The 21,299-nt window shown below is 47.4% G+C and overlaps 1 protein-coding gene and 1 long non-coding RNA gene across 4 annotated transcripts in view; one reads left to right on the top strand and one right to left on the bottom strand.

The window, feature by feature from the left end:
• Nucleotides 1-2,786: 2,786 nt before the first annotated feature.
• Nucleotides 2,787-9,803, bottom strand: LOC115281131. The gene is made up of 3 exons (XR_003904102.1): nt 9,374-9,803; nt 3,079-3,162; nt 2,787-2,826 (listed from the first exon to the last, which is right to left on the bottom strand). It is a non-coding gene; the product is annotated as an uncharacterized LOC115281131 (long non-coding RNA).
• Nucleotides 9,804-9,955: 152 nt separating this feature from the next.
• Nucleotides 9,956-21,299, top strand: part of ZNF8 (zinc finger protein 8) — a 38,147-nt gene continuing 26,803 nt past the window's right edge. The window contains exons 1-6 of one of the 3 annotated variants that reach the window (XM_029926392.1): nt 9,956-10,435; nt 14,024-14,124; nt 15,255-15,611; nt 16,878-16,969; nt 18,418-18,556; nt 18,844-18,927. In XM_029926392.1, coding sequence (XP_029782252.1) covers nt 15,569-15,611; nt 16,878-16,969; nt 18,418-18,556; nt 18,844-18,927 — 358 coding nt within the window. In that variant the 5' untranslated portion in view covers nt 9,956-10,435; nt 14,024-14,124; nt 15,255-15,568. Of the gene's footprint in view, nt 10,436-14,023; nt 14,125-15,254; nt 15,612-16,877; nt 16,970-18,393; nt 18,557-18,843; nt 18,928-21,299 lie in introns of those variants that run through there. The other 2 variants (XM_029926393.1, XM_029926394.1) reach the window with 2 other exon arrangements.

A 21,299-nucleotide genomic window follows, 5' to 3' on the forward strand; every position in this document is an offset into this window, starting at 1 on the left:
GGTCTCCCACTCTTCCTGCCACACATAATTTATATCAGCAGCACCCACCAATACACTCACAAGTTTGCCATCAGGGTTCAGTGTGCCTGAATTTCTCGGGGGATTTTGGGAGGCAGAGAGATGACCCCCACAGATGTTCACTGCTAGGCCCCAGAACCTGTGAAAATAGTGCTTCCCATGGTCAGAGGGACTTGGCAGCTGTAATTATGTTAGGACTTTGAAACCGGGAAATCATCCCAGATTATCCCCATGGGCCCAATGTCATCACATGGGTCTTTATAAGAGGGAGACAGGAGGGTCCAAATAAGAGAGCAAGATATGACCAAAGCAGCAATTGGAAGTGATGCATGGCTTTAAGACAAGGAATGTGAGTGGCCTCTGGAGGCTGAAAAGGCAAGGAAATGAACTCATTCCCTAGAGCCTTCAGAATGAACACAGTCCTGGAGACAACTTGATTTCAGCCCAGTGATAGATTTCTGACCTCCAGAATAGCAAACTAATAAATTTGTATTGTTGGAGCCACTAACTTTGTGGTAATGTTTCTGCAGTTAACAGCAAACGACTGCAGGGTGTATATGTGATTTACAAGCTTCCACCAGTGGGTTCTGATCTGTGCCCAAAGGTATGGTGTATCTCGCTTGGAAGCACTGGATCTGGGGGAAAGGGGGCATTCTGCCTAGGGTTGGCGGCCTCAAGGGAACTAGTGGTCTGGGGCCAGTGGAATGGTTCTCAGTCTCACAAACATGTAGGGATTGGTTAGGTAGGAGAAGTCTAACAGTCTAGATGACTAAGAATGCTCAGGCTTTTTTGTGAATTTAGGACCAAAACTGCTGTCTGGTAGAAAAGTGTGCAAATGTAACATCCCAGGGAAGCAACAGCTGGCTTGCAGAAATGGATGAGGATAAGGAGGCCTGTGTGGTTAAGCATCTGACTCTTGATTTCCCCTTAGATTATGACCTCACGGTTCATGAGATTGAGCCCTGTGTTAGGTTCTGTGCTGACAGTGTGGAGCCTACTTGGGATTCTAGCTCCCTCCCTCTACCCCTCACAGCCCCACTCTCAAAATAAATAAACGTTAAAGGTGCTCTAAACCAAAATGTTAAAGAATGACTGGAGGGGCGCCTAGGTGGCTCAGTTGGTTAAGCGTCTCACTTCGGCTGAGGTCATAATCTCACAGTCTGTGAGTTCGAGCCCTACATCAGGCTCTGTGCTGACAGCTCAGAGCCTGGAGCCTGGTGCGGATTCTGTGTCTCCTCCTCTCTCTGCCCCTTGCGCAAAGAGAAAAATAAATTTATTTATTTTCAAATAAATAGAGAATGACTGGAAGTAAATAAAGTGCCACATAAAGTACCTGCAAAATGAAACGTGTCAATACTGAAATCAACCAAAGTGGAATTAAAAGTTATAGGATTGAACAGGATAAAGACATTTGGTGTGATCAAGGTACTGTAAAAAGAGAAATAATAATTTAAAACCTATATGCAACTAAAAAATGACTTAAATGAAACAAAAATCAATTTGAGATACACGGAGAACTTGATTAGAGCAAAGCAAAGTAAAAGCAGTTGTGGAGAAAGAATTTAATATACTGCCTTCAGAATAAGACATGTAGCATATAAAATAAACATAATAAAAAATTGAATAAAATTAAGTTCAATTTAATAGCCGTATATAGGATTTTGTACCCTATGATTTCAAGAATATATGTGTGCTTAATAAAAATAATATTAAAGAATACATTTTTACAGGTGAGGTCTGATAATCAATTAATAAAAGTATGAGTAAATAATAAGATTATCAAAAATATCTTAATTTCCTGGGCATTACAAAATAACTTCCAAATACTTGAACCAAAGAAAAAATAAAATTGGACTACTAACTCTATTAAAAAAGAGAACACATCTGACTTCGGTTCAGGTCATGATCTCACAGACCGTGGGTTCGAGCCCCGCGTCAGGCTCTGTGCTGACAGCTAGCTCAGAGCCTGGAGCCTGTCTTCAGATTCTGTGTCTCCCTCTCTCTCTGACCCTCCCCTGCTCATGCTGTCTCTCTCTCTCTCTCAAAAAAAAATTTAAATAAAATAAATAAACATTAAAAAAAGAGAACATATCAAAATAAATGGTACATAGCTAAGCTACATAGCAGGAAAAATTACAACCTTAATTGTATCATTAAAGTAGAATTATCAAAAATTAAGGAATTAATATTTTGCCTTAAGGAATTGGTAAAACAGTACAATAAACCAAAAATAACAAAATAGAAATTTATTCAAGTTAATGGAAATTAAAGCCAAAGTTAATGACTGGAGAGCAAAGGGAAAGAAAAGGCTATGGTAATAGGTAAATCCCTCACAGGCACGGATGAAAAGAATTTTAAGACTATTACACAGAACTACATGGACATTTTCCTAATATGAATAAACAAAAGGGACCAAAAAGAGACGTGACAGGGACACAAAGCCTAAGAGGTTTTATAGCTGACTTAAATCTAACTTTAAGGAATAAACTATTCCAAACTGTTAAAAAATTCCATATCAAAACAAAATGGACAGCTTCACAAATTATTAAATGAAGATAACATAATACTCACATCTAATAAAGATGGTATAAAAAAGTTTTTTTTAATGTTTTATTTATTTTTGAGACAGAGAGAGACAGAGCATGAGGGGGAGGGGCAGAGAGACAGGAAGACACAGAATCTGAAGCAGGCTCCAGGCTCTGAGCTAGCTGTCAGCACAGAGCCAGACGTGGGGCTCAAACCCACGAACGTGAGATCATGACCTGAGCCGAAGTCGGAGGTTTAACCGACTGAGTCACCCAGGCGCCCCTAAAAAAGATATTTATCACCCAGTTTCATCTATGAAGACAAATACATAAGTTGAAAATAAAATATTTAATCAAATCCAACAGTATATGTAAAGAACAATACCATGATGAAACAATTTATTTCAGGAATGTAAGAATACTTCAATTTTAAGAAATTTATCAAAAGTTTAATCAACTTTATAATAAACTCATACCCAAGAAAACCTGTATGAATGTAATCAGCATGGGATGCCTTTCAGTTGGCCTTCCTTACCTGTTAGACATTCTATAATTCAAACTGGAGAGAGACCCCACGAATGTCATTAATGTGGCAGAAGTTTTGGTAGGATGTCTCACACTGAAAAAAAAAAAACAACAACCTAATTTGTTGTAATCACTACGAGAAATCCTTCAGTCACATCCTTGATTTTAATATTTATCAAAGAAAGCATAATATGGGCACCTGGGTGGCTCAGTCAGCTAAGCCTCCAACTCTAGATTTTGGCTCAGGTCATGATCTTACAGTTTGTGGGTTTGAGCTCCACATCAGGCTCTGTGCTGACAGTGTGAAGCCTGCTTGGACTCCTCCCTCCCTTCCTCACTCCCCCTTTCCTGCTCACATATGCATGCAAGCGTACTCTCAAAAAAAAAAAAAAACCCTAAAGAAAAATAACAAAGCATAATAGAGGGAAGCCTTATGAGTGTAGTCAATGTAGGAAATCTTTTTCAGAGCTCTGGCTTTATTTCACACCAGAGAATTCACACTGAAGAGAAACCATATCAGTGTAATCAGTGTGAGAAATACTTCAGTCAGAGTTCTCACTTTGTTACTAATCAGAGAATTCATACTGCAGAGAAACTGCATGAGTATCTTCAATGTGAAAAATCTTTCATCTGGGGTTCTTATTAGGCATCAGAGAACCCACACTGGAGAAAAAACTTATGAGTGTCACAAGTGTGGAAAGTTAACTAGAATTCATATGTTACTGAACATCAGAGAACTCATATTGGAGAGAATCCCTATAAATGTAGTCAATGTGCCCCAGCTATAGCTTTGCCAGGGCCAGGGAGTAGATGGACAGAGTAGGCTAAATTAAATGTTTCAACACTGGAGCAAAATTAAAAAGTAGCAATCTGATGTTCTATAGAATTTTTTTTTTTTTTAGTTGAATATGGTTGCCATTATCATCATTACTTTATCCACCTGAGAGAGGGCTATGGTCCAAAGACAAAGGATCATTGTCCTTCCATCTCAAGTCTTGCTGAGTAGAAAGACTGGGGAAGAACGCTCAAGTTAAAGTAAATTATTCTTGGAGAGGACCTAAGAGAACATCCAGTTCTGGAGGGAAAACGGTGTTCTCATCAAGTCCAAGCTTGTTCTGCTCACAACACAACAGGCCTATAGGTGGAGAGGCAAGACACTGGGGTAGGAAAGTGACTTAATCAGAAATCCAGCAGACCAGGAGGATGGTGGACTTTTGTCCTACAGAACCATCTTAACTCAGCATGAAATTTGAGCTTCTTTTGTAGCCCAGGCATCTGGATGCAAGAGCACCTGGCTCCAGGAGGTCCCTAACAGACCAGCTTTGGCCACACAATGCTGACAAGATCCAAACGCAGAAAGATAAGTGGTGGAGAAACAAGAAAGGAATTAATTTTAACGAGGCCAACACCAGTGGGACAGCGGACTAATGCCTCAAAGACTATCTCCAAAGTGATGAAAATACTTCCACATTTATAAAAGGAAAAAGAAGGGCAAAGGTGGGTGGGTACATGCAGGTAGGCACTGAGAGTCAAATCAATCACCGTCTTGGAGTCAATCACAGGTGGGGTCTTGCTGGCTCAGAGCAGTCCTTACTGGGGGGGTGGGGGGGGGCGGTAGTTTTGGTTCCCCTTGGGATGCTTTGCCATCAGGGTTCTTCCATCTTAGCCAAGAGACAAGATGGAAAGAACCCAGCTAGAAAGTTTGAGGTCAAAACACAGGATGGTGTCAGCCGAAATCAAGAGTCAGACACTTAACTAACTGAGCCGCCCAGGTGCCCCTACGCCTCAGTTTTTCTAGCTGTTTAACAGGGAAGCTAAGAAAATGTCTATCTTATGAGGCTGCTGAGAAGAGTTCTGAGTTAATATACACATGTGCTTTCCAGGGCTGACAGTGAGTAAGCCCTTAATCTATTATTATCGTTATTACTATTATTCTTATAGCTTCTCTTTCAACTCTCCACCAATTTATAAGAGCTAAATAATAAAAAAAAAAAAGTGGTAAGAGCCAGAATCACCTTGAAAAAGAAGGGGAATGAGGTAAGCTCTACTAAATAGTAAAACATACCACAAAGCATCTGTAATTTTAAAATTGTAATATTGGCACATGAATATATAGAAACAGGAAAAGAAAATCCAGAAATACTCAAATGCATGTGGAAATTTAGTGTATGATAAGAGAGGTACCTCAAAACAGTGAGGAAAATGTAAACTACCTAGATAGTTTAACTATACAGCTATATGACAAAAAGATAAATGGCAGTCATTCCTTACACCATACACTAGGATAAGTTCTAAGAATTCATATACTACCATATTATACTACAAAAGTACCACAAGAAACATGGGTAAATTCCCCCATAACTTGAAAATATTTCCTATCCATTAATCAAAATCCAGAAGCAATAAAGGAAAAACAATGATAAATTTGATAAACTTTACATGGGAAAGAAACACACAACACTGTTAGCCACATATTTCAAACTGGGCACCTCAGGGGAGCAGTCACTTAAGAGCCCAACTCTTGACCTCGGCTCACGACCTGATTTTCCAGTTCATGGGTTCAAGCCCCACATTAGGCTCTCCACTGGTGGTACAGAGCCTGCTTGGGATTCTCTCTCCCTCTCTTTCTCTGCCCCCTCCCCCACTTGTGCACACACTCTCTCTCTTTGGCTGTCACAGTAAATTAACTTTAAAAAGATTTTTAAAAGATTACAAGTGAAAAACTGCAATCTGTTTTATAAGCTAAAGGTTAACATTGGTAATCAAGAACTTAAACTAGAGTAAAAGACTAACAGCCCTATAGAAAAATGGGCAAAATATGAACAGTTCACAGAACAAGAAATGAAATGGCTCTTTAGCATATTAAAAGATGCTTATAATTAGAGAAATTTTACTCATAATTAGGGAAATGCTAATTAGAACTACACTGAAATACTGTTTCTTACCTATCAGATTCACAAAGAGTCAAGAGTTTGATGCCACATCCAAGTAATGAGACCGTATGCCCTCCCATACATTGTTGGTAGAAGGCAAAAAGGTACAACCCCATAGGAGGAACTGGGCAAAAGTACAAAGACATTTGTCTTTGACCAACCGATCCCATGTCTATTCCAAATATACGCTGTTAGAAATACAAAACTACCTCGGCACAGGAGTATCCGCTGCAGCACTATTTTTAATAACAAAAAGCTGGACACCGCTTACATGCCATCAATAGGGGCCTGGTGGAAGGAACTGCCATCGTGCCACACGGCAGGGCCCGGGGCGGCTGCCAGAGAGTGGCTTCCCCAGCCAAATGCTTGGGTGGGAATAACAGAGCACATCAGAGGACTGTGTGTGCTGTGGGACCTGTCCCTAAGGAAGAAGGTGGAATACACTTGCAGAATGTAGTGTGTGTGTGTGTGTGTGTGTGTGTGTGTGTGTGTGTGTCTGTATGGACAATCTAAAACTTACATGAATGGTTACCAATGGAGGAGGGCAGGTACAGAGGGAAGAGCAGACAGAGAGGCTAGGCTTCTCAGAGTGTGTATGTTGTTTTTGTAGTTTGCAATATGGAGCCATAAAAGTGTTTTTGCATTATAAATTAGGGTCAAGTCATCTCTAGAAGTTCAAAGTATCCAGTGAAAAGCTTACTACAATGATAATTATTTCCAGTAACTTTAGAACACTGTAATTTTGCTGTGGAGATATAGCCTTAGGACAAAAAGACAAATCCTGAATTGTCAATAATAATATTGAAGATAATCCGAAACATAAACCAAGTAATTCTGCTAATGTAATTAGGAACCAAAATTTCAGCGTTAATAAAAGAATTAAAGGCCTCTATTTCTAAATTTGAATTTGAATTATCAGCTTAAATGCAAAACATGGTTTTCCTTAAAAATGTATATATCTCACCTGTGTCCACTAAAGAGCTTTATAATAACTACCCTAGTAGTAATGGTACTCTTAGTGCCCAGACCTCTAAAACACATTTCCCACTAAAACCACCAGGGTTCTTCGCTGAAGTAGCTCATTACAGGGCTGGGGCAGGAAATTTACAGAATGAGCCTTGCAACATCTTCTCTGATTGGAAAGCAAAGAAGTTACCAAAAGCTACTGAGATCACGTCCAAAGGACACAGAGGCCAGCTTGAGAGAGCTGCTCGTGGTTAACATTTGGACAGCTGGAGCATCAAATTTTTCACCGTAACAGATTAAAACACACAGAACATGTTAAAAATCATGTATATAAAATATACTCACTGGCTACCTTTGGAAAATGGTAGCATATATTTTCTCAAAGCAAAGGCAAAGAATGAAGCATCTGCCCTTCTTTTCTTGAACAAACTCTACCTCCTTAACATAACCAAAACGTTTAGTAAGGGAAAGTTTTTCCTTATGGAAGAATGCAGAAGATGCAGCAAAAAGATGCAAAAGAAATGATGTAACTATTTTGTAACTCCTAATAAAATAATGGGTAATAAAATAGGTATAAGCAACAATCAATGACTGCAAAAACCATTCTGCGAAAAATGCTGGACAATTACGTAATCAATGGATCAGGCTGCCAACCCTTGATCAAAATAAACATCACAGAAGTGCACCAGACATTACGTACTTTCTGATAGGACTCCAGAGGAAACACAGACACCACTTATGAAGGATTGTCAAGCACAACTAGCTTGAATCTAGTTTAGCTTCAAGATCCAACTACCATTTTACAGGAGAAAAAAAGAACAAGAATGAACACCATAAGGATATTACCACCAAAATCCAGAATGTAATAAATCCTATGGGGGAAATTTACGTAGTTTCAACAGATGGAAGTAAAAGGAAAAATCACATGGGAGGTAAATCCCTAAATTATAAGACTGAAGCACACATTAACAAAATGTAAAGTGTGAATATTATTCAGGCCCTAATTTAAATAAACAAAATGTAAAAAAAAATGGACACAAGTGGGGATATTTGATATTAAGGAATTACTGCTAATATTTTTAGGTGTGTTAATGACTATAGTTATATATTCATCTTTTCCCCCATTATATATTTTTTCTGATAGGTGTTGGCAACCTTATGTACTGATTTTTAAACAGTCTTGAGACATAATTCACACACCCTCACTTAAACTATACAATTCAATGGTTTTTTACTGTTTTACAACCATCACTACAATCAACTTTAAACCATTTTCATCACCCCCAAAAGAAACTGATATTCATTTAGCAGTCACTCACATTTTTCCTCAAACTTCCCCAGTCCTAGGCAAATATTAATTTACTTTATGGATTTTCCTATTCTGCCAAAAATCGTTATACTTTGCAGATAATCTTAGGTATTTATGAGTGAAATGATATGAAATTTGCTTCAAAACAATCCAGTGGTGGCTGGGAGCAAGTGGGGATAAATTTAAAAAACAAGAATGAGGTAAGTGAAGGTAAGTAAATGCATGGAGGAAGCAAGTGTTTTCATCACTCTATTCACCTTACTCTTGTATGTTTCAAGTTTCCCCTAATAAAAGCAAACCAGTCGTTTATGGGATCATAAGGAAAAGTCCCAAGACGGGCACAGGCAATCTTAGTTGATTCGGTGCCTCTGGTCCTTTCCATCTTTCTGCTCTGCCATTCTCAGCATGTCGACTTTGCCGTCGGGCGGGCCTCCCCAAGGTGCTGGCACGGCAGTACAGTCCGACACACGACATGCAGGCCACGCTGTTCAGAGACTACATAAAGGGTGACACACTAGTGTCTGTCCATTCCTGAGAGGGGAACTTCCCGAGGAGCCCCCAGCAGACCTGTCACTGGTCCTTGGCCAGAAGGCTTTTGCCTATTTCAGCAACACAGCAAGAGGCACTAACCCACTCCAAGACTCTCCCTTTGGAAGTCAGATTCCAGAGTGCCTGGAAGAATCTGCAAATTGCAGGGTCGTGTTAACAAGTATGAAATACGCAGGAAGACGGGGACGGCTGTTGGGAAAAGCAAGCAAGGAGGTCAGCCCGGAAGGCTGGGCACAGGAGCGCCCCCACACACGAGGGCACAACTCCGGGGGGCCGCGCCAGCACCACGCCTGCTGGGAAGGCTCCTGCGGCGGCTGGGCACGCGGAGGGCCACGGCGGGCAGGCGTAGGTACGAGAACCGACCCGCGACCCTCCAGCTCCAGGCCGCCGCACTCAGGACTTGGTCACTAACTGCCCGCTTACCTATTTTTGGTCCCTGACCCACTTAAGGCCAACCGGAGAAAGCCAATATACTCCATAAGCCGGTCCAGACAGGATGACCCGCTTAGTTACCCCGCCTCCCACCTTCCACACTCGCCAAAGCGCACCCGAGGCCTCTCCGGCTTGTCGCTGAAAAGCTTTCCCTGCCTGCCTTCGAGCCTCCGCCAAAGGCACAGGATGGTGGCAGACTCCCTCGCTTCAGCGGGTTCCAGTCCCTTTCAAGGAGTCTTCGTTCACTTCCACGACAGGTCGATGCACTGGCTGGAAAGGCCGACGGGGAAAGGATGCGGCTGAGCGCAGTTCAGACACGAACACCGCCCTCGACGTTAATCGCAGACGTCCGCCATCCTGGCGTCGCGGCCTCGGTTGCCAGCTGAGGGGAGTCAGAGTCGCGTCCGTTAACAGGGGCCGAGGGGAGAGGCACGCCAAGGAGCACAGCCCTAGGGAAACCACGCTCGAAAACACAGCACAAGCCCCAGTTAAAGGGAGACGGCCGACTCAGTCCCCTGGAGCAACGGCCGCCACCTCGGGTGCGACGGCCACGGGCGCGCGGCTTTCTGGAACTTGCAGTCCGCGGCGTCCAGCATGCGCACTTCCGCCGTCCACCGGAAGTGCCGCCATTGACCCGCGCGCTCGGGTGAGCCCGAAACCCGGGTCCGGCGCGGAGGCTCGGCGGTTGGCTGGGCGGAGCGGGCTGGAGGGCGGGGCCAGGCCGCACCGAAGGGATCTAGGCGGTGCCGGGGTAGGGAGCGGGGCTGGCCGAGGTCCCTCCTCCTGCGGGACTGTGCTGAGGCCTGTCGGAAGCGAGTCTCTCCCCGCCAACCCCGCTGCAGAACTCAGAGGAAGCTGGTGCAGCCAGGGCCCCTCCTGTGCGGAGCGTGGCTGGGCGTGATCTTGTCTGAGGTTCTGTTGCTCCGGGACAGGCCCGGGGGCGGTTTGGTTGAAGCTCTGCCTCCGCGAAGGAGGCCAGCTGGTGTTGAAGGTTTCAGGCCGGCCTGTGGGAATCGGGCCTGCCCTCCCAGGCTTTTTTCTTCCCTCAATCCGTTAATGCCACCTGCCCTGCTCGAGGTGGTAGCCTAGGCTTCCTGGCAGCAGAACCAGGCACGTGAGGCTTCCTTTACCCCAGAGGCCGCCCCAACCTCAGAACTTGGACACATTCTCTTCCGCTGGTACGTGAACTTGAACTCAGTTTGAGCAAGTGTATGCTTTCTAAGCGAACGAAGAATTAGGGGCAGTCCAGGTAGAGCATCAGCACACCCTGGGTCCAGGGTGCTGGTTGTGTTTGTTGATGCTGCAGGTTAAGGGCTGGGTGAGAGAAGGGGCTGGAGGTGTGAAGAGCACGGACATGAAGCTATCCTGTGCCTGAGAGCTTAGAGTGGATTTCAAAGAGCCTCAGAGTAGAAGCTTCTGGCTGTAGAAAGAACTCTGTGCAAGAGGGAATGCCAAGGGGGATGGGAAGAGCTGAGGACTCTTGAGTTTCCATTTCTAGTAAGGAGCGAGGATGTGGGTCACAGAATTCCTGGTCACTCAGCTGTGTTGAGGTGGGCTGGAAATAGAGGAGGAAGTGGCATTGGCAGGAAGCTGGGGCCGGGGACACCTGGGCTGAACTTGAAGCCTGGGGGAGCACTTGAAACCCCACTCTCCAGGGAAAGAGGAACCTGGGGAAGGAAGAAAAAGAAAACAACCTCTACCTCAGTCCTGTGGACAGAGGGACCCTGCCCCCCCAGTCCCCTCCCAAGTCTAGCATGAGGAAAGAAGGAATTTGATGTATAACGTATGTGACTAAATGCGCTGTGTCCTGTGGGTCAGCATGATGCCGAGCTCTATAAATACAGCTCATTTCGTCCTCACAGCAGCACCGTGGCACAAGGCCTGCTGTTCTCCCAGATGTCTACAGATGAGGAAACTGAGGCCTAGTGAGGTTAAGGAGGTCTGTTTAGATTCTACAGAGGCAAGTGGTGGAGCTGGGACTTTGAAAGCAGCCCGTCTGGCTGCAGGGTAGTGTTCCCAGACCTTGTCCTTGGACACCTCCAGACAAGGAAGGACAGGAGAGTGGAAATGGTTGTAGGCAGTAAGAGACTGCCCAAGCATGGGCAGGAGTGTCAGAACAAGATAGCATCATCTGAATCTTGGTCAGCTTCCTTGGGTGTGGTGTACATTTGTAGTGTGTGTTCAGGCGTGAGAGTAGAGAGAGGCTGGACAGAGTGAAGGAGAGGGGACTGAGGTGCTGGCTGCTCCAAGGGCCTTACTTCCATGTGAGGAGAAGCATGGCAGTAAGGGTGGGGGTGCTGGGATGCAGGAGTTTACTCGACTAGAAGGAACGTCTCTCCCCTGAGAGGCTGAAGGTGTCGGCTCAGAGGAGCCCGTGTGCCTGGAAGGTGGTAGAGCCTCGGGTCATTGATAGAGTGAATTAAGAGGCAGACTTGTCTGCACAGATCGGACAATAGTGAGAGGGGCCGGAAGAGGGAGTGAGAGCGTGGATTGCTGCTGGAGGGGGGACACAGATGGGGTGGATGTGGCGTCCTGCAGTCTCATACCACCTAGGTCTCAAAAACCATCAATGGGAGGCAGAGAGGGTGGCTGGTAGGCTGGGGCAGATTGTGCAGAGCTTCCGAGTGAGAGAGGCTGAGGAGTGGGCCCTTGATGAAGATGCTGAGAGGGCAGGGGCAGTGGGCTGGGCAGCTGTGTAGCAGAAGGAGAGGCGGAGAGCCTTTTCTTTTTCATGGTGGGATTTCTGCACTCATAGTCTTTTTTTTTTTAAGTTTATTTATTTTGAGAGAGTGTGGTACATGCACATATGTGAGTGAGAAGGGACAGAAGGAGAGGGAGAGAGAGAATTCCAAGCAGTCTCCACGCTGCCAGCATGGAGCTCCACTCTCAGGAACCCATGAACCAGGAGATTATGGCCTGAGCTGAAACCAAGAGTCAGGACACTTGACCCACCCAGCCGCCCCTGCGCTCATACTCTTGATAATTCAGGCCGTTGTTAAGTATTGCCAGGCTGCTTGGCATTTGTCACAAATTCCCCTCCCAGGAGCTCTTGGCACCGCACAGCCTTCCTTCCTGGTCAGGTTGTGCAGCTTCCTGAGTATTCACTTGTTGGTGACTTGGTTATTCAGACCCCTTTGCATTCATCTATTGGTGATTTTTTGAAAGAAAATGTTAAGAATGCCCTCCTAGAGATTTTAAAGTATCAGCTTACCCATTTCTCAGAACAAATCACAAAGAGATGAAAGCAATAAGAAAGGCAGCAGCAAGAAGCTTCTGGACTCCAGAACTGACAGAATAAGTTTCTATTGGTTTAAGGCACTTTGCTTGTGGCAATTTGTTACGGCAGCCACAGGAAGCTAATACACCAGGCCAGCTGCTGTTCATCCCTAGAAGCGTTTGTCAGCAGATTTGTCAGCAGGTGGGGGTAAGGGGCGCTATGGCTCTGGTTCAAGGTTAAGGCCTCCTCTCTGGCAAAGCCCAGCCTAGAATGTGGCTCGCCCTCTGCTGCTGCAGGAGCCAGACCCCACACCTGGTGCCACTTTGCTTTGCTTTCTGCTCATTTGCGGGGATTTCAGCGCTGCTTTTTGTCCTTGCTGTCTCCCTTGCGTGTCTTCTTTTTGTATCTTACTGTCTTTGGAACAGAGTGGGCATCCCAGTGTGTGAACCTCACCAGAAACCCAAAGTTTCATTCGCATGGCCCCTCACGGCCATGGAATTAGAGATGGAAGATCACATGTCAGTGGCTGACAGGAATTGAAAGACTGATTCTAGGACTCTCTGAAAGCAGTGAGCATCTTCAAGATAATAGAAAATACATGTACTCGTCTCTGCCCCACTCTAACCTGGAGACAGTGGGAAACAGCCACACAGTGACAGAAGCTGCATTCTACTGTCGTCCCTGTGGCTTCCTGGGAGAAAGGGGGAAAGACAGGAAATAGGACCCAATCAGATCTTTAGTAACTCAAGCAAAGAACAATAGTTAGGCCAGACATTGGAGACCAAGGGTGTGGAGAGGTACATGATATTTGAAATGTGGAGACCCTGGATCTTAGTGACCAACTGAATGTGACAGGTGAGGGACACCTGGGGGGCTCAGTCTGTTAAGCGTCTGACTTCGGCTCAGGTCATGATCTCACGGTTCATGGGTTTGAGCCCCACATCGGGTTCTGTGCTGACAGTTCAGAGCCTGGAGCCTGTTTCTGATTCTGTGTCTCCCTCTCTCTGTCCCTCCCTTGTTTGCACTGTCTCTGTCTCAAAAATAAATAAACATTTAAAAAGGTTGAATGTGACAGGTGAGTGTGAAGGAGGGGTCAAGGACTTCAGGGGCCCCTGGGTGACTCAGTCAGTTGGGTGTCTGAGTCTTATTTCGGTTCAGGTCACGATCCCAGGCTCATGTGATTGAGCCCTACGTCAGGCTCTGTGCTGAGTGTGGAACCTGCTTGAGATTTTCCCTCCCTCCCTCCCTCCCTCTCGCTCACTCCCTCCCTCTACCCCAGCTTGCTTGCTGTCTCAAAAAAAAAAAAGAGAGAGAGAGAGAGAGAGAGAGAGAAAGGAGGAAAGGAAAAAGAAAAGCAGGACATGAAGTGTCATTCTCAGTACATATATGAGGATCAGAGAGTTAAACATTTCCAGGCTGGGAAGTGCCTGTGTGTGAGTGGTTTGCGGTGCCTCAGGTAGAGACTGTATGTAGGTTTGTAGCCCAGGAGCCTCTGCTTTTGTCATCACCTCTCCTCTGTCCCTGACCCACCTTCCTCCCTCTTTGTCAGGATCATTGTGTTGACTTCAGGCCTACCCAGAAAGCAGTAAATAAGAAAACAGAAAATCCAGGATATTCTCCCTGTTTCCAGAGTCCCGTTTGCCACACCAGGTAACACATTCACAAGTTCTGGGGATGAGCACATGGACGTCTTTTGGGGGCATTCGTCAGCCAACCACAGACATGGCCAAAAAATTTGCAAAAGGAGGATCAGCTGAGGCAGCTGTGGGCAGCGGGGGTTCAGAGGCATCCTGGGAGGTGATAGCTTTTTGTTGGGTCCTGTTCCTGGTGAGGAAGAGGGGGCAGTGCTCTGAGTTTGCCATCACTTCTGTCTTGAGTAGCTTCTGAGTTTTCCATTTTATTCAGGAAGAGGAGTTGGGAAAAACAGGGCTGAGTGAGCCAGAATTTCTGCAGCTCTGCTAATCTGCGAGAAGGATCTGGAGCTGGACAGTCCCGGTGTCCCTGTGACACAGCCTTGGCCTGAAGTTCCTGTCTCTCCGCAGAGCAGTTTCGCAGCCCTGGCACTGCTGACATTGGAGGGCTGAGTCATCCTCCAGTGGGGGAAATGTTTAGTACTGCCTTCCCCTCTGCCTACCCTCCACACTCACCCTCTGCAAGTTGTGACAACCATGTGTCCCTTGAGGGCACCCCTGCCCCAGTTGAGAACCACTGCTGTGCAGAAAGGACCGACTTGCTCGTGCTTCCTGGAGACGTGGTTCTTTCTTTGGCCTGGTCCTTCAGTTGAGCCTGATGCACACAGTGTAGGGGTGTCCCCAAGTGAACAGGGACATCCCCAAGGGCTCAGCAGCTAGCTGGGCAGGGAACAGGCCTCTCTTTGAAACGTGTGGGTCATGGGTAACCCAGGTCTACCGAGTCAGCCTGTTACACATGCTCACTATGTGTGTGCTTTGGACCGTGTGGCCATTCTGTCCTTATGGACGGATGGAACTTTTACTTTTTTGGGGTGGGGGTTGTCCCGGGAGTCAGGTAAATGCGCCCTCACACCAGCTCTAAAGTTGAAAGTCGAACTTTTTGGTCACAGACTTATGTTCTGACTTAAATGTTTTTTTGTAGGATGTAAATGGTTTTCCTCTAAAACTTACTTGAGAGCTGTTCGAATCATTCTGGCATTCCAGTTCTTGCCTGTTTTTGATACCTTGTCTGTACTGGCCTGTGGTTTGAAGCCATCGTCTTCTGCTTCAGTATTGAATTTGTTGCTCAGCACTCTCTCCTTTTTACAGCGATTCTCAGAGGACTTGGGTGCCCATTTTGCCTGAAGAATATGAGGTCTGTGTGAGAGAGGTTGGGACCCACCATGAAGGCAGTGGCCAGAAGAGAGTGTCTGCAGAATTAAGCTCGGAAAAGGAGTCCGCAGGCCTCGGCTGTGTTGGAGGCAGTAGAGTTCTCGAAAGAGATTGTCTTGGGAGTGAGAGAGCAGTGGGGAGCTGCTGCGGGTTCCAGTAGACGCAAGTGCCGAGGCCCTGGCCCACCTGCAGCTGCCGCGCCCCTCAGGACCTGCGAGAAACCCCAGCACCTGGAGAAGCTCCGAGAGGAGATGATACTGGGAGAGGAGCCTGCCCGGACATTTGAAGGCAAAGGTGAGAACCGCCACGAGCGGGCGGCGTGCAGAGAGCACGATTTCCCCGACACACAAGTGCTTCTTGATTCTCCAGGGAAATGGGTTTTACAGAGGAAGCAGAACAAGAAAATAGCCAGCATTCAATCCTGGGAGGACAGCGAGTGTCCGCCTCCTGGAAGCAATGAATGACAGCCGCAGGTCTCCCTGGGCCTCCAGCCCGGATGGCAGCTCTTCTGAGTTCCAAGTGGGTGAGGGTTCCAGGTTCTTTGTGACCTGGATGGTGCCATGGAAAGATGCTGACTGGCGGAAGGAGCAGTGGCTCCTATGAACAAATACACAAATGCAGCGTATATTTCTGTAATGTTGGGTCAGCCAAATGACCAGTGACGAGAGCTGGTGTGTGGGCGCACGCAGGCACGGGTGTGCTTCTGGTACAAGTGGGTGAGCAGAAGTCAAATCTGAGGAAGGTTTGGGGGCCGGATTGGACGGATTTTCGCCCGGCTGTCTGCAGCCAGGCTGTTAGACAAGTGGAGGATGGGAAGCAATGGCAAACCAGTAAAGCAGCAGGTGATGGGCACACGGCCGGGGGCAGCATCCTGCACCTCCAGCGGGGCTTGGGGGAGGGTGCACCTGGGGTGACGCCCCAGACAGAGCCCTTCGCTGTCCTCCTGGGGATTTTCATCTTTGTCCCCATTCCCCCCACCCCCATTTTTGGAAACCAGCTGCTGTTTGCAATATTTTAACATTGTACATCTCTTTTTTTTTTGAAGCTAGCTGATATTTCCATGAATTGTATTAAAAATTGTACAGTTTTCCTAGAAAATCAGCTGATGTTTCATTGAGATGTTTTAAAGTCGTACAATTATCTTAACACTCTGCTGCTGTCTCCTCCGATTTAGTCTCTTGAAATGACAGGAGAAACCGGCCAGTCCTTTACTTGGGTGTCAAGGGATGGCTGTGTATCTGCGGGCTCACAGCTCAGACACACCAGCATGCGCCTGGGCATTTAGCTCGGGCCCGGGGTAGCCCGCTCCGTCCCCAGGCCCAGACCTGGGCCGGCTGGCCCTCTCCACGTCTGGAAAGCTGGCTTGGCTGCCACAGCTGACCCCAGAGCCTTGGACCTTCAGGCACTTGGTCGGAGGCCTGTCTCCCAGCTCCTCAGACCCCAAGGGAATGTTCCTCAAATGGCACTGGCAGCCTCTCCTTTGTCCATGCTGCTGGTGGTTTCTGTCACGTGGGTGCACTGAGGTGGGGCTGAATTGTTCATTGTTCCCTCCTTTGCCAGCCCTGCCTTCTGAGGATCCCTGCCCTCTCCACGACAGCTTCTTCGGGTGTGAGGAGGAAACGGAAGCACACTCTCAGCCGGTCCCATCCCAGGTGAGTTAGGGACCTTTCCTCTCCTTGCCAGTCTCCTCAGCTGTGAAATGGGTCCGGGAGTAGCACGCACGTCCTCAGGCCGGCACATGAGAGCACGGTAATGTTGCCCTGTGCCTTCGTGTGAAAGTCAAGGGCTCTCTGCAAATAAAGCACCTTCTCCGTATGGATGAGCCGGGAGCTCCTAGGGTCAGACCCAGCGTGAGTCTCCCACACCTGGTCGCTTGGGACAGCTGGTGCCCCGTGCTTCAGACTGTTTTCGATGGGTGCTCAGCAAGTTCTCGAGCGTGGGCAGAACTAGGCCTCCTTATGCCCTCGAGCCACACGGGGCCCTGGACCCTCACTGAGACTACTCAGGAGGGCAGCTGAGAGTGTCCCCTTAAAGTGCCATAGTCGCCCTGAGATGGCTCAGTGTGGTGCACGGTGCAGTGAGGAGCGGGTCCCTGACCTCGTTCACATGATCTGTGTGCCCATGAGTGCTTGGGAGCCACTCCCCTCACATCCTGTAAGACTCCCTGGTGTGGGAGGCTGTCTTCATGAAGGACGGCAGCTCAGGCCAGAGGAGTTCAGGGACGTGTCCAGATGTCCCTCAAGTAAGTTGTGAAGCGGAGATGCCATCTCAGACCCGGCCCCAGGGCCAGGCCCACAGCTCTTTGCCTGCCGGCAGCCTTCCTTGAGAACAGGCTTGCCCAGAGCAGGCTCTGTAGGCCACATACAGCCTTTGTCCCATCCTTTTTGCTCATGGTGAAAAATGGATTTAAAAATGTAAAAATCTGGTCTTAGCTATATTAGTCTGTTCATGCTGCCATGACAAAATACCACAAGCTGGGTGACTAAGCAATGGACCTCTGTTTTCTCATAATTCTGGAGACTGGAAATCCAAGATCAAAGTGCCAGCAGTGTTCCTTTGTGATGAGGACTGTCTTCTGCTTGCCAATGGCACCTCCTCTGTGTCCTCACATGGAACAGAGAGGGGCCTCTGGTGTCTCCTGTTCCTCTTACAAAGACACCGATCTCATCCCTCTCGACCCCTGCCCTCATGCCCTCATTAGCCTTTAGTGACTTCTATAAAGGCCCTGTCACTTTGGGGGTATGCCCTCATTAGTGAATTTGGGGGGGAAACAATTCAGTTCATGGCATTAGCCTCATAAAAACATACTGGAGCCCTGATTTGTCCTGCAAGCCAAAGTTTGCTGACCCCGGATATAGAACATCCTCCGTGACTTTGTAGAGAAGTGAGGCGTGGGATCCCTGCGTGGGGTTCCTATTCTTTCCAGTACAGGAAATCAGAAGCACCAGTGTGACCAGGGGTAGATGAGACACTCAGAGAGAAGTGACAACACCATGGGCCTGGGTCTGAGTGCTCATGGGTGTCGTCCTCGGCCACGTCCTCACCCTCCCTGGGCTGCCCCATCCTCCCCACCCAGTGTCCGCAACTTATGGTAATACAGGAGATGCTGCAGCCACCTGTGACCTTCACGGATGTGGCTGTGACCTTCACGCGAGAGGAGTGGGGACAGCTGGATCCAGCCCAGAGGACACTGTACCGCAGCGTAACTCTGGAGATCTGCAGCCACCTGGCCTTTCTAGGTAAGATAGGCTCCGTCCATCGTGGCAGTTTCTGCTTCAGGGACTCAAAGCTCTGGCTCTTCTTAAGGGTGTGCCTGGGTTGGGCCAGAACATTCTAGAAATGGTTCCTTTGAGATGCAGACCCCAGAAATTGCCACGTTTCTGCCTCTAAGGAGCTTTTGCTGGGAGTTTTTTTCGGATGCACAGGGCCTTCCTAGTCCAGCCCAGGGACTGAGAGCTGGGCCAGAGGACATAGTTCTCCTCTCCAAGCAGAGCACAAAGTCCTGTGTTTTCCCCCCACTGACCAGGGCTTTTGCTTTCGAAACCCGATATGATCTGTGGGCTGGAGCAAGGACAAGACCCATGGAAGGCAGAGCGCGGACCTCCCCAAGGTGAGAGCAACCCAGAGGCCTGGTGAGATAACATGGCCAGAGAGCTCCCCTCAGGATCCTGGGTCCGAGGAGCGGAGGAGGAGTGCTGTCCAACAAGCCACATCCCCAGCCACATCAGCCCATCCCTCCGTCCCCAGTCCATGAAAGCTGCGTGTCACAGTTGTCCCAACATTTTTATGTGCAGGTTCTTTTCTGTCCCCATCTTCCCGTTGGCCTCCACCCCTTGGCTGCTACTCCCAGGTCCTGGTGCCCCCATTTCCTCGAGTCCTTCGTCCTGACTTCCACCCAGGGCGGCGGCTCCTCAGACTTCCTCTTCAGGCGTGGCCTCTCTTTACCTTGCGTTGGGGGTCCATCTGTCCTCCATGTTGGACATTCCCACAACTTCTTGATGATCCAGAGTGAGATCTTGTGCATCCAGGGTAGAAGCAACGACATATTCCTTCCAGAAGGATTTCTACTAAATCAGTTCCCGGACTTATTTTCCCACCTCTTCTCATCCACTTCCTGATAAATCCCAGTGTGTCAGGCTCATTGGAACTCTTTTTTAATAGCTGTGTTGGATACGATTCACATACCATATGACACACTCATCTAAAGTATGCAGAGGATTTTAGTATATTCACAGCATGTACATCCATCACTATGATCAAATTAGAACATGTTCATCACCCCAACTAATTGGACTGCTTCTGGTTTTGTTCTGTTTTAATTAATAGATTTTATTTATTAGAGCAGTTTTATGTTTGCAGAAAGTACAGAGTTCCCATGTTTCACCCTCTCCTTCCCTAACACACACACAGTTTCCTCTTTATTAATATTTATATTCTGTGGCACCTTTGTCACAGTGAGTGAAGCTGTATGAGGCACCTGGGCGGCTCAGTTGATTGAGTGTCCAACTGTTTCTTTCAGCTCAGGTCATGGTCTCACAGTTGAGGGACTGCACTGGGCATGGACCCTGCTTAGGCTCTCCCTCTCTTCGCTCCTCCTCCACTTGCAGGTGTGCACGCTGCATGTACATGTGCGCTCTCTCTCTAAAAAAAACTATGGATGAAGCTGTAGTAGCACATTATTACCAGAAGAGATCAACAGTTTACATTAGGTTCACTCTTGGGCTGTACACTCTGTGTTTGGGCAGAGGTATGATGCCATGTATCTGTCATTATAGGATCATGAAAAGTAGTTCCACTGCCCTCAGCATCCTCTTTGCACCTCGCTGAGGAGCTGAGATGTCTAGCTGCACAGGCCGCCCCGCAGCGCGGCTGTTGTTCAGGAAACAATAAACCGTGATGGGCACGGTTCCCTCTGTCCTACCTCCTGAAAACTACTGGTCCTTTTACTCTCTCTAGTTTTGCCTTTTTCAGTAGGTCTTCTAGTTGGAATCCTACAGTCCGTGGCCTTTTTAAACTGGCCGCTTTGAGTTAGCAGTAAGCATCGTGTTCCTTCACACCACCTTCGACCTTCACGCTGCCTTCTGCGTTCCCCTAGCCAGAGGTGTTGAGTTTATCTTCTGTGTTCTTGCTGCTTCTTACCCTGTAACTCTCACCACTGTAACTCACTCACTTCTTACACTGTAACTCACTCACTTTCCCTCTGAAGTGTCACCTGCTTTTACTTGTTCTTGTTCATTTGCATGATGCCAGTTTGTGGGCAGCATCTTTCTTCTCATCTGTCATAGATGTCACTTTCCAGCTGACCTGCGCTGCCTGTTTTCCTCATTTTGCAATCTTAATGGAGACATGCTGAAAAATGTGTCACCTCCTCTGCCCAGCTTCCAATGACCAGGCACAACTTAGACACATATTAGCCACCCAAAGACTTCTTTCTTCCTTCTCATCCCCAAATACACTTTCACTCCCTTTCGTTGGGCCATTGTTTCATGATTTCTCATCATCAGAGATTCCAAGGCGACATCAAAAGGGAACACAACAGAGTCTTGGGAAGGAGAGCAGTGTTGCCTGTGGAGGTCCAAGGGAGAAATGCCCTCCTGGAAGTCAAAGGAGGGCCGCAGAGTACAGTTAACATTTTGCCAAATGGAGGATCCCTTGTCTCCATGGCAGACATGCAGAGTGACGCACGGGGACCAGAGCAGAGGCCTTCATAGTACGAGATGTGGGGAGCTATATGCCGAAAATGGGAAGAGTGACAAGTCAAGGGAGAATATTGGAGAACTCAGGCAAGGGTCCTGAGCTGGGAACCTGTAGCACCTGTTAGAGCCCCAGTATTTCAACACAGGGAGCAATCCCTATTAGGACAATCAGGGTGATGAGATCAAGGCAACCATGAACTAACAGTCCACTCTGTGCCAGGCACTGTGTGGGACCCACATATCAGTGCATTTGCACGGCAAAGTAAACCCTGTAAGCTAAGGAGTT

Source organism: Suricata suricatta, chromosome 16, assembly GCF_006229205.1.
Source record: "Suricata suricatta isolate VVHF042 chromosome 16, meerkat_22Aug2017_6uvM2_HiC, whole genome shotgun sequence".
Lineage (NCBI taxonomy): Eukaryota > Metazoa > Chordata > Mammalia > Carnivora > Herpestidae > Suricata > Suricata suricatta.